Source organism: Manis pentadactyla, chromosome 4 (assembly GCF_030020395.1).
Source record: "Manis pentadactyla isolate mManPen7 chromosome 4, mManPen7.hap1, whole genome shotgun sequence".
Taxonomy (NCBI): Eukaryota; Metazoa; Chordata; class Mammalia; order Pholidota; family Manidae; genus Manis; species Manis pentadactyla.
This window is the reverse complement of record NC_080022.1, coordinates 183,058,100-183,071,103: the sequence shown is the minus strand read 5'-3', so window position 1 is coordinate 183,071,103 and position 13,004 is coordinate 183,058,100. Positions and strand designations below refer to the sequence as shown.

Below are 13,004 nucleotides of genomic sequence, written 5' to 3'. Positions count from 1 at the left end.
ACTGCCCACCCATGCACTCAGGACTCTCAGGGCTGCTGCCAGAGGGAAAACAGCATTCCAGGGGCCACATCACAGAACAGCATGTCCATCCCTGACCCCACTTGTGCTCTTCCCCTTCCACAACCAAAAAGCCCACTAAAGGGTCTTCCTGAGCAGCAGCTCCCGCCCCCGGGACTCCCGTGTCGCTAGATGGGCCAGTACTTTGGAACAGCCTTCCCTGTCTGTGCCCCAGACCACATGCCTGGACCCAAATGCCCCTGTTGCCTCCCCTGTCCACAGACTCACTGTGAGTAAGGGCCAGAGCAGAGACAGTCAAACTGTCCTTCAAGACAAACTCCAGAAATGAGGGACCCCGTACTACGGGGCGGAATCCAGTCGCAGTTTGTCTCCACTGTGTCAGACTGTCCTGGCATCCTGGGTACTGGTGAGCCGTGGGACACATTCCTTTGTCACTTTGGGCCCCAGTTTTCTCATCTGTAAACTGAAGTTTCTGTGAGCATGTGTCTCCTACGGCATTGTCAGGCTTAACTGAAGAGTGGCGTTTCCTATACCACTGATGATTATGTTAATCAGAGTGGTACATTATCATTATTATTTATTACCTGGTATGTGTACTTTCGCCCTTTAAGTCATCTGAATGTACTACTGCCATCCTTCCTGAAGAATCTCTGTAAAAGCACACCTTCAGTATAGAGCCCCCCGCTAGCCTGCTGAACCCCCCAGTAGCCATGGCTGTTCTTGGAGCCCTGACTATCTCCCTACTGCAGGGGGAGTGCAGGACATGCACGCACAAGGGCGTGCACACAAGGGCATGCACATGCCTGGGCTCGCTGCCTCTCCCATGGCCCAAAAGCCTGTGGGAGTGATTAGCAACCTGTGTCTCTGAGGGCCACCTAGAACCTAGAAAATGTGGTTTGGGTGGAGAGAATGTATGGCTAGACGCCTGTCTCTCCTGAGTGCATCTAAATGAGGAGGCCCAGGTGCCTGCAGCTGCAGCAGGAAAGGGGGAATGACCCCCGCTGAGCTGGGTGGACTGGGGTGTGCCCTGGTGGCCTCGGAAGCTAGCAGCTGTGAATGTGTGTTCACCCTGGAAGAGTTGCCTGGATGCATGAGTGTGCATGCATGTGGGTGTGCACACATGTAGACAAATACGTAAGTGTGTTCGTGTGGGCACGTGTATGCGTGAGAGTGTGTGGGTTGAGTGAGTGTGCACATGTGCATGTGTGCACCCTGTGTGTGCATGTATACAAGTGGGCACATGCATACACAAGCGGGTATGTTCATCGGTGCATTTGTCTGATGGTGTGAGTGTGGATAAGTGGCATGAGGGTGTGTGTGCGTACACACACATATGTGTGTGCATGAATGTGCATGCATGTGGATGTAAGACTGCATGTGGGTGGAAAACAGTGCGCATGTATGCACATGTGTACATATGTGTGTATACGTGTATGTGCACACATTCACCCTTTCTCCCTGGGAGCATCACCATGTACATCTCCAGGCGTCTGATTTATTAATGAGGACAACACAAGGAGAGCGTGCCTATTATTTCTGGTGTCCGCATCAGCCCCTGACAGCTTCGTGAAATTGAAATATCTTATTTAATGTGAGTAAGAATCATTTTAAATATCAATTGTGACACTCAAGGACTCGAACCAGAAGGGGCACTCTGTGTTTCCTTGGGTGCTGGAGAAGATGCCCCATTCGTTAGGCAGTTATTTTCTCCCTTGCCTGTCTCTTGTCTCTCAAATTCCATGTATCTGCGCTCGCTCTTCCTGCACTGCTGTGCGCCCTCCACCCCACACCCATCTCTCCTTTTCAGAAGACTAGACTGAGCCGGCGGGGTCCTGCTGCACCAAATAAGACACTCTGTGGTGGGGCAGATTCTGGCCTGTCTTCCAGCTTTCCACCCAGCCCCAAGCCAGGCCCCCCAGGCCCCCTTCACTGCCTGCTTTCTCTGGCCATCTCACTGGAAGAAAGCAAAACTCCCTCCTCCCTCCTTACTCTGCAGCTGTCAGAAAGCCTGAGGAAGCTCTAAGTGCAGTTAAGGAAAGATCCAAGATAACTTGTCACATGCACAAAGAAAGGAGCAGAAGAGCCAAACAGGAGGCTGTTAAAGGGGGCAGGGAGAGGGGAGGGGTGTGCATGTGCATTTGCATAAGGAAATTCTGAAAAGATACTCCAGAAATTAGTAACTGTGGTTACAACCTCCATGTGTCTGCTGGGAGCTGGGAATGACCAGGCAGCCTGGGGACAGGGATGCGAGAGACATCTACCGGGTACTTTGTCTTTTATTCTTTAAATTTTAACCCTGTGAATATATTTCCTGTTATAAACCAATGAATAAGTGGTCCCCACCAGAGGTGGGCGGATGCAGGTGTTCACCAGCAACTGGAGCCACGCCCTGTGACCCGTCCTCATTGGAGGGAGAATGAGTTTGCAGGTTAACAGGGAAGAGGAGCCGCTCACCCACCATCACTGCTCCTCGTCCCCAAGGAGCCAGGCTCAGGCCTGTCCACCTGAGGGCACAAACAGATGCTCAAGAGGTTGGGAGATCAGGCTCGCAAGGAGAAGTTCACTGGGGTCCAGAAGCCGACCAATACCTTCCACTCCTGCCAGTGACTCATACCTGCCATGTGTCAAGTGCTTATTATCCAGGGCCTCTTGTAATGCTCACATCAAAGACAGCCATCCCCACTGTGCAGATGGGAAAACTGAGGCTGGCAAGGCCCTATAACTTGCCCAGGCTATATGCCTGAACAAGAGCAGAAGTGAAAGTCCAGCCTAAATGCCGCTGAGTCCGGAGCCCTGACGCTTTCTCCAAGGCCTTGCTCCCTCTTGGGCGGATCTGGTGCACAGGGCATTTCATCCATCCCCCTGCCCCCGGAGGAGACCTGGACAGGGCTGGGCTCATCCTTGCCAGGCTGGTAGCCACCGTTGGGTGGGGCGGATAGAGCTGTAGGCCGAGTGTCCTGAGGGCCCAGGAGGAGCCCTAGGGGCTAATGGGAGCTGTTGCTGCCTTACCAGGATGCTCACACCGGATTTGCAAACCAAGATGCTGGCTGATGGCCTCTTCTACTCTCCTGGGAGGCAGGGCGGCAGTTTGGGTGGAGTGAAGTGGGCCTCCCTGGTAGGAGAGACAGTGGGTGGAACTCTTATTTTAAATAACTGTTGCCCACAAACCAGATAGGTCTCCCAGACAGGGAGAGAGAGGCGGGGACAGCAAGAACAGGGCTGCACCCACTGTGCCAGGCCAAGGGGCGCCTGCCCTCAGCCTCGGGGGAGCCCAGGGGAGGCCTGGGACCCCGGGGTGGGGCAGGCCTGCAGGCAGATGACTGACCTTCCTCAGGCCCGAGCGGGAGCCTGGCTGTTCCTGGCTGGAGCAAACAGACACAGAGCCTTCTGCAGAAACCTGCTTTTATTAAAGTTTAAATTTTATCACGTATCACTGACATCAGCAAACAAACCCGAATCCAATGAGTCCCCAGTGTCTTTTTTATAATGTACACTTAAATTATATGCTCAAAGTGCATTTTTAAATTTTATTTTTAAAATAAAGGCAATATATGCATACGGTAAAGAAAATTCTGATGGCAGAGAAAAACATAAAATCAAAAAGTATAAGTTGCCCTCCCTCCCCATCCCCAATACTTCTCCCAAAAGGGAAGTAACACATTCTAGAGAATCCATCTCGAAAAATTTTACGTACATGCCAGAGTATATGTGTGATTATGTGTGTGCAAATATATACAAGCATATATACTACTTCAAGTTGCCCACCTGGTATCATACCATTTACACTATTCTTTGACTTTTTTCCCCACAAACTCAAATTATTTTTATTGGGTCAACTTGCACGATCCTAAATATTAAATCCTAAATAGAGGGTCTGGTAGCCTGCGTCAGTCAACAACAAACTAACCTAGCACTCAGCTGTGACATCGTTTAGCTTCTTACTTCCTCATGTTTTTATTTCCAAAAAACAGCTCCCTTCTCTAGCTTGGACGCTCTGTCCGTCTTTGTGTGCCCCTTGGAGACTGCCGTAACAAGCAATGCCACAGTGAATATCTTATACCTATTTTTTTACCACATCTCTACACGTGTATCTAAAAGGCCAGCTACCAGGAGTGCAACCTCTGGGTTAGAAGGCTTGCATATTCTTTTTTCTGATAGATTTTGCTCCAAAGACTAAACCAATTTAAATTTCCACCAGCCTCTCTGAGGGTCCACCTCCCTCCCCCTCGCTCTCGCCAACACTGCGTGTGATCTACAAGGAAGTCTTTGGAACTCTGATACACAAATGTCCTGTCTTGATTGGGCTTTTCTTTCATTGTAACAGAGGTTGAGCATCTTTTTGGGAGTTTGTTGGCCATTTCTGTTCATTTTCCAGTCCCTGGTGCCTTTTAATAACATCTGGTTCCATTTCCAAAGATAGAAAGCTTTTCTGGCCAATCTCTCCTTCCATCTTCCCTCTTGGGGCGCCCCATTGCTTCCGAGACCCAATTTCCCCACAGCTGGCTCCCGTCCCCGCAGGAGAGCTGGGGCAGAGGCAATCAAGAGCCTGTGATGGGCTCGAGGACAGGTGGAAGGAGGGTGGGGAAATTTGCCAGAGTTTTGAGCGCCTGCTATCTCCCCATCATGGTGCTAAGCACAGTGGTGGGGGACAGATAGGAGCTGCAGCGGGTGGCAGAGATAAGAGGCTTGGCCAGCCAGAAGCTTCTGCGTGATGCTGCAGAGCCAGGGCCAGAGCACGTTCGGCACAGGCCCACCTGCGGGGCTGGGGCCGTGAAGTCCAGAGTGGAAGGGGGGCCCTTTGGGATACGATGTTGGTGCTTGAGATGGTCAGCAACTGGGCTTGCAGTCAGTCCCTGGGGGACCCTGGCTCTGCCTCTTACTACCTGTGAGACCACAGGTCGATGATGACACATTTCTGAACCTCAATTTCCTCACCTCTAAAATGGGCATGCTAGTAAAACCACCTGCTCCCTAGGAGTAGCGTGGAGATTCAACGTAAGTATCCCGAATGTAGACCCTGTCTGCAGAAAGTGACAAAAGAGAAGCTAGTGTAGTGGGCTTTGCATGAAATGCAAGCTTAAAATCTGCTAAAAATGCTTTTATGCTGAGATTATATTTCTTTTTGGTGCTTTCAAAAACATGCCTTTAAAATAAAATCCTGACCACTGCTATTTCTTTGTCTCCCCCCGTCTGGCACTTTTTTAAAGTTGTTGTTGTTGTTGTTGCTTGATTATTTACCTGTTTACTTTTTGGTTGGTCGGCTTTAATGATCTTACTCGGCAAAGTAAAAGGTTGACAGTCTTATGTCGAGCCCCGTGGTCCATGGTATCTAGTAGTCTGGGAACTGCTGTATGAGGGGATGGACGAGAGGAACTTAACACAACATCTGCGGCATGGATGTTGCTCAGAAAGTGGTGGCTGTTAAATCGCTGTGCGGTGGTGATGGTGGTGGTGGTGATACTGGCGGGGACAGGCCACGGCTGGAACTCATGCCAAAGAAAACCTGGTCACCCGTGGGAATAAGGTCGCTCTGTCTCAGGGCTGGCGTAGCCTAGGGGCAGGCAGTGGTGAGCTTGCCCACCATGTCAGCTGGGCGAACCCTAGGGCACCCAGAGACGGGGGAGAGTGCCCAGGCACAGCCCCCCAAAGCTCTGAGGTCCCTGCTAGGCTGTTCATTGCCCAGGGATAGGAAAGGTGATCCTAGCGGGGGTGCTGGGAACTAGCCCCTCCATATTGGAGAGCCCCGCCCGCCAATATCACGCCATCAACCTGGGCTCCTCCCTGCCTCTCAGCCTCGAGAGGGCACCACACACAGTGGGTCTCTAGCTGCCTTCCCCCCAGCACCAGGCTGCTGCTCTCTGGGCCAGTCACACACTCCCGGAGCTGGCTGCTGAGGGGCCCCTGGGCCTCGTGCATCCTGGCTGCAGGGCGCACATGTACAGAAAGCCCACGTGTTCTGCTCAGAAGGCTCTGACTTTCCCTCCACAAAGATGCAGTGGAACCACCCATAACTTTAAGGACGGAATGAAGCCAAGCATTTGGGGAAACAAGTCGATTTCCCTGTCTCTCTCACCTCTCCAGTTCAATGAATACTTACGGCACGGTCCTGGGCCTGGCCAAAATAAAATGCCCTCACCTTTCTCAGTCATGCAAGTCACAGGCAGGGGAGGACAAAAACCTTCAATAGTCCTGGAAGACCTGGTCAGGGCCAAGGGCTCAGACACGGCACCTCCTGTCCTTGGGAAAGTGCAAGCTAATTCCTGGGCCCCTGAGCAAAAGCCTAGTTGCCTTCCTATTGATAAGGACCCTTCGGTGACTCCAAGACATGGCCAAAGAGTGAAGAGCTCCCTGGTGATCTGATCTGGCGACTTCCGCCCTCTGACCCTGGTCTGACCTGTGCATCCTGTAGCTGCTGACTTGCTCACTGGCTGTCTTGTCTGCCCCCCAGGTACATGATCACCAGCCTGGACCGCACCCATGCTGGCTTCTACCGCTGCATCGTGCGTAACCGGATGGGGGCTCTGCTGCAGCGGCAGACGGAGGTCCAGGTGGCCTGTGAGTACAGTGGGTACTCTGGTGGGTGGGTGAGAAGCAGGAGGGGATCTGCAGGGTCCTCACCCCCGAGCCGAGCCCTGGCAGAGCCAAATCCCAGCCACAGCCTTCCATGCTCATTGGGTACTAACGGTTGCCCCTCCCGCTGATCCGGGCGAGCGCCCTCACTTCGCACTTGGTAGGAGTAGGTGACGCCTCTGATACGTGACACACCACGCATCTGAGCTCAGCACTCGTTAATGAGCCAGCTGCTTCTTTATTCAAAGGGGGCCCCTCCACCTGCTTCAAGAGCCTCACCTAGGATCAGCCTCACACATTTGGTCGGGGGGGCTTCATAATGGCCAACCTGAACCTCTCCAGCTATGACTCTTCTTGGCAGACCACCTGGGGACACCCGTGACCCAGCTCAGCGTAGGGTCCCCTTGGTCTCTGCGGCCATCGGGAGATGCCTACGGTGGGTTCCGTAACTCTAAGAAGGAGCCAGGAGACAACAGGATGGCATTCCCGGAAGGGCCAGGCAAGCAGAGGGTAAAGTGGCAGGCCCTCATGGAGTCTCTGGGGGTGACAGCCTTCTCCCCAGTGCCACCAGCCCCCAGAAGGACTTCCTCAGATGGAAGATGGGAAGGCAGCCTCAGAAAAACCCAAGGGCATCTCAGGGGCCAGGGGCCAGGGCCCCAGAGCCACCAATCAACACCGTCCCCCTGTGGCTCAGTATCGCCTTCCCAGTTCTGCCCCCATCTCAAAATAGCTGCTGTGCGCTACAGTGGGCCTCGCTGTGGACGGTGTCATCCTGGGATTTTAGGGGCAGATGTCCAAAGCTGCACAGTGAGACATGGAAAGATGAAAGGCCTTAACAATCCCCGAATCTTTAAAAAATGACACCTCTCATCAGAGCCCAGAGGGGCTCACCTCCAATTTAGCACAGGAGAGAGCTTGCTCCTTGGAGAGAAGTAGGGAGAGAAAGTTAAAAGAAAACCTCAAGTGAGACAAAGTGTGTTTATAATAATTATGGAAAACAACCATAATCAAAGTGGAGGATGGACTGTCCCCATAAATCAGCACCAATGGCAGATCCACTTACTCCAAGGAGAGGAAAAGCCCTAAATTACAATGACGGATCAGGGCTGCTGCCGGCCAGCTGGAGGACTCCCAGAGAGCTTCATTTAGCCGGTGCCCAGAGTCCAGCAGGGCCGAGGGCAGGGCAGTGGGTTACCTTCCAGAAAGACTGAGCACAGTGTGTGCACAAGTGTGTGTGCAAAGGTGTGCATCTGGATCGACCAGCTTCTGTCCCTTTGTGTGTGGGAGAGAGCGTGCATGTGCATATGCCTACAGCCACATTTGTACATGCATTGCTCTGCCTTTTTGCTCACCTATTTGCTGGTGATGACATGTATGTGTGTGCGTGCGGTGGGAAATGCCATCCAGGACACCAGTCATTCCAGGCTGTTGGGGTGGTGAAGTATCTGCCCCAAGGCCTTGGCTCATGGGAGACAACAGGAACTTTTTGAAACTGAGAGCTGGTGAGATGACACAGTTTCCTGGAAGCTGGCCCTGCTGATCAAAAAGACAAAAGAAGGGAAGCCAGTGTCTGTGTGGTGGAAATTCTTCTTTGCTTGGCTGTGATCAGGACCCATGAGCCCAGGAATCAGCCCCCTGACCCCTTACCATGTGCATGCTCCTTACATGTACCCAGTGTGGAGATGCCCCCTAGAAGCTAGACCAGAGCATGCATATGGCCCTTCCCCCTAGATCCACAAGTATCCTCTTGTGCCCAAGCTGAGGGATGCCTTCTGACCAGGCCCACATGCAGAGCAAACAAGCAAGATGCCCCGACTGTGGGCAGAGGCCTTTGATAAGGACCCAGTTCACCTGGCATGCCCGCATACTGCAGTGAAGGGCTTAGACTGACCTGCGCTCCCAGCCTGAGAGGGGGTGAGAAGCAGATGTCAGGGACTCAGGCTGCCCCAAACCCTAACCTTCTGCCCCAGCACAGACCCCCCCGGGGGTGGGGTTACCTGGATCTCCCCACTGTACAGTGCAGGTCCCGTGGGTCCTGGGCCACTCCAGGTTATGCCCCAAGATCCAGAACCATCACAGACAGGGATCTAAGCCCAGGTCCCTAAGGAGATGCTAGTGGAGACACAACAAAGCTTCCAGGATAATCCCTCCTCTGGTGCAGTTCTGTAAATGTCTTCACTGCGGGTTCCCAGGACGGGTCTGAGAGGCAGGCAGGCATAGTTATCAGCCACATCTGGAGATGGGGAAATTGAGGCTCGGAGAGCTTGGACAACAGCCCAAGGCCTCACAGCCAGATTGCTACCATCTACCTTCTCGTGCCTCGCTACCATCACCCCGTGGGGTGTAGCTGTGACCTCCTGGTTCAAATCCTGGCTCACCTCTCCCTACCTGTGTCACCTTGGGCAAGTCACTTAACCCCTCTGTGCCTTCGCTTCCTCCTCATGCATGAAAAGGAACGCTAATATCAGTGCCTGCCTTGTGGACAGTCACACAGATGAAGCCATCAGTGGATACAGACCATCCGAAACAGTCATTCTGGAGAACCCTCAGGGCAGAGCAGGCTTTCCTCTGTGAGGCCAACCAGGGAAAGTGCCAGGAATAAACATGCACAGCCCCTCTCACCTGTCTGCCTTCGTGGGTACTTCTCTAGCCACCACATCTCCTCTCCATGCTGGACCCAGGGTGATGCGAGGGAGGCACTGCATGGAGGTTGCAGAATTTGAGGGCGTGCCCTGTAGGCACTCCCTGCACACCTGCAGGCCCCTGGGAGTGGGTGCTTCACTCGCTGTACCCCAGACCAGAGCTCTCCCCGCTTTGTGCCTCCCGTACCTGCGTCCATCCCTCCGTCCCTTACACAGCCCCACAGAGGCACATGGGTCTCAGGATGGGTGGGTGTGGCTGCCTCTCTCCAAAGCCCTCTGTCCCTGCTGGTGACCTTGACCACTGCCCTTGGGGCTCTCTCCAGGGGTCAGGCCAGGCAGGCCCCACCCCCAGCTCCCACCACCCTTCCCAAAGAAGGACTGAACTGGGTTCTAATGAGAAATTAAATAAGGCAGCTGTGCTTACAACTAATGCTAATGGCAGAGTCGTTACAAAAAGATTCTTTACATGTTTTTAATTACAGCAATTAAGGTGAAGTCAATAAAACATCAGCCCCCCTCCCCAGCTCCCTTCCTGTCCCCACCCAGAGTGTCTTTGTTTTTTTAAAGTCACCATAAAGGTCTGATGTGCTGCGGTGGGCTGAATGGCGGAGAGAGTTGGAGAGCCTCCCTCAGGCCACGGATCCTGGCACCGCCTCTGTGTTCTCACCTGGGCAGTGTCGCAGCCCCTGTCACAGGCCCACCCACACAGCACAGGGCCAGGGGCTCCTGCCCCATCTGGGAGCCGGGCTTCCCTCTGCCAGTGGCTCGACAGCCTCCATACACAGTGGGACTTGAGGGCATCCGGCCCGCTGTCACGTAGGTGGAGGTTGGTGCCCAAAATGTCACCCAGGGGCCAGCCTAGGTGGCCTTGCAGAGCAAAGCAAGCCTACTCTGCTCTCAGTACTCTCTCCAGGCTGGGCCCTTTGATAGTCTGTGTGCTCCAACTCATTAATCAATGGGTTTTTTTAATTCTCCACCTGAGGGCAAGCACTGACTGTAGAACATTAAGGGGCCAGGCTGTGGTTCAGGCTAACATTATTGTGTCTTCCTGGAGCACCCATTTTATCTGAATGTTTCATTTAGTCTGGAAACAGCTATTGCCATATGCCCACCACATGCTGAGCTCTGTTCCGGGCAGTGAGGACACAGGGGACAAAACCAAGACACATGTCCCTGTCCTCAGGTGGAGGTGACAAAAGTTAAGAGGTAAATATATGATGTAGTATAGAATATGGAAGGCCCGTGAAGAAATGAAGTCGCATAAGGAAAAAATGAAAACCAGGTGAGAAGGATGGAGGCCAGGGTAGGGGTCCAATTTGATGTGGTGGCTGAGGGAGGCTGTCTGAGGAGGTGACAATGAGCAGAGTCTCAAAGGAAGTGAGAGAATGAGCCACATGGACAGAGGGAAAGGTTATTCCAGGCCAGGAACCAGTACGTGCAAAGGCCCTGGGGTGGACATGGGTGTCTGAGGCCCAGGCAGCTGGAGCAGAGTGAGGGAAGTGATGAGTGGAAGGAGATGTGGATGGCACTCTGGATTTTACTCAGAATGCAGAAGAATTCATGGATGTTGGGGCAGAAGCAGGATATACAATCTGATTGGAGGGGGAAGCATTGTTTTCATAAAGACAAAAAAAACTAGAATGAAATACCATTCCATGCCCACCAAATTGGAAAAACCAAAGAGCCTAGAAAGATCAAGCATTGGCAGAAATTCCCAACGCTGCTGGTAGTGTGAATCTGGAGACGAGGTTGGCATTATCTCATAAAATTAACGTGTGCAAACCCTACCACCCAGCAATTCCACTTTTAGGCACATACTCCGGAGAATCTCTTAGCTGTGTGTGCAAGATCCATGTGAGACTGTTCTCATCAGGACAGCAAAACACTGCAAACGAGCCCCAACCGCAGAGTTCTGTGCTCTCTCAGTACACAGATATCTGCACAGCTCTGAAAACGACTAAGTCAAGGACATAGATGGAGCTCCCCAAAAAAATGTTGCACAAAGAAAAGCAAATCACAGTACATGACACAGAATCGTTCCAGGTATAAAGGGCTTAGAAACAGACTAAGTTAAACATAAATTGTTTAGGGATGCCTCTGTATGTGGTGAAACTTCAGCGGGGGTGGTGGGGAAGCAATGCCGTGATTGACACAGGATTCAGGATTCACACAAAATTCAGTCACCTCTGGAGAGCAGGGATGTGACGGCAGGGACACCGTGCGAGAGGGCACAGGTTTGTTAGTGTTCTTTTCCTTAAACTGGGTGGTGGGTATGTGAGTGTTCGTTCTGTTTGCTTTAACCTGTACATATAATTATATTCACTCTTTTATATGCATGACATATTTCCTGATAAAAAGTTTTAAAAATCTGAATATATTCTGAATTAGAATGCATGTTTTACAAGACCTTTTAAGATATAACAGACATCAGGAATTTTAGGCCACATCCGGTTGTGCCCCAGGCTCACACTTCTTTGCTCTTGGGGGAATGTATTAGGGAAGGTGGGCCAGCACTGCAGGGTATAACGTGCATACTAGCAAGCACGTACCTGGGAGCAGAAGTGTAGGGAACCGTCTGCTTCTACCTTAGAGTGAGTGAGTGCTCCTGGGAGATCCTGAGTCCCCAGGCTCTGTCAGCACGTGGCCTCCCCTCCTCCGGCCTTTGTCCTGCACTGCCCAGCTGAGCAGACACCCTCTTAGCAGCCTCTCTCTGTGCTGTTCAGTACATGCGCAGCTATGCCCAGGGCCCCATGAGCAGAGACAAGAGGCTCTCTGAGCAGACCCAGGAAGGCTGTTTGACAAAGTGGAGCAAATGGGAGGGTGCAGGGGGTCTGGGAGTCACAGCGAGGTGGGGAGATGTGGGATGGACAGGTGGAGGAGGGCACCCACTACAAAACATGGACCGAGGCCCGTGGTGCCCTTCCCTCATCCAGCCAACCCACCACACAGACATCCATCCGTACAAACATCCATCCATCCCACCGGACATCCATCCATCCATACAATCATCCATCCATCCCACCGGACATCCGTCCATCCATACAATCATCCATCCATCCCACCGGACATCCGTCCATCCATACAATCATCCATCCATCCCACTGGACATCCATCCATCCCTACAATCATCCGGCCATCCCACCACACAGACATCCATCCATACAATCATCCGGCCATCCCACCACACAGACATCCATCCACCCATCCCTCCCCCTCTATCCATCCTTCCCTCCATCTATCCATCCCTCCAACCATCCAGTTATCCATTTATCCATCCATCTGCTGAACAAACCCTCTACCCTCCCCTGCTGGCATTCTTTCATTTCCTCTCACTAGCCTTTCTCTCCTACCTCTGGGCCTTCACACGCCCTCTGCCCTCTGGACCATCACACATGTAGCTAACACCTACTCTTATTTATGTCTCTGATTAAAGAAGCCTCACCCCACCTCCCAGTCTGAAGTATGTTCTCCCACTGCCTCCCCGAGAAGGGCCCTGTCCCTTCTCCCTACCGGCTGCTGCAGTATGTCACCGAAGATCTGTAGGTTAGCTTCCTGACCAGACTATAAGCTCCTTGAGGGCAGGGGCAGGTCTTTCTTCACTGCTGAGCACACAGCCTGCCTGATGCACAGTGTGTGATGACATTGGGTGAGTTTAGAGAGAGCCTACTGTGTGCAGAGCTCAGGGCCAGGCGTCTTGTAGGGATTTGCTAATGAATGAAACTGAATATAACTGCCTCTTAAAACTTACAGTGTAGTAGAAAGAGATGAAGCATG

At 52.5% G+C, this 13,004-nt stretch overlaps 1 protein-coding gene across 2 annotated transcripts in view; it reads left to right on the top strand.

The window, feature by feature from the left end:
- SDK2 (sidekick cell adhesion molecule 2) overlaps positions 1-13,004 on the top strand; it is a 244,260-nt gene that overhangs the window by 134,470 nt on the left and 96,786 nt on the right. For both annotated transcript variants that reach the window (XM_036900084.2, XM_036900083.2), the window contains exon 3: positions 6,467-6,573. In XM_036900084.2, coding sequence (XP_036755979.2) covers positions 6,467-6,573 — 107 coding nt within the window. The remainder of the gene's footprint in view (positions 1-6,466; positions 6,574-13,004) is intronic.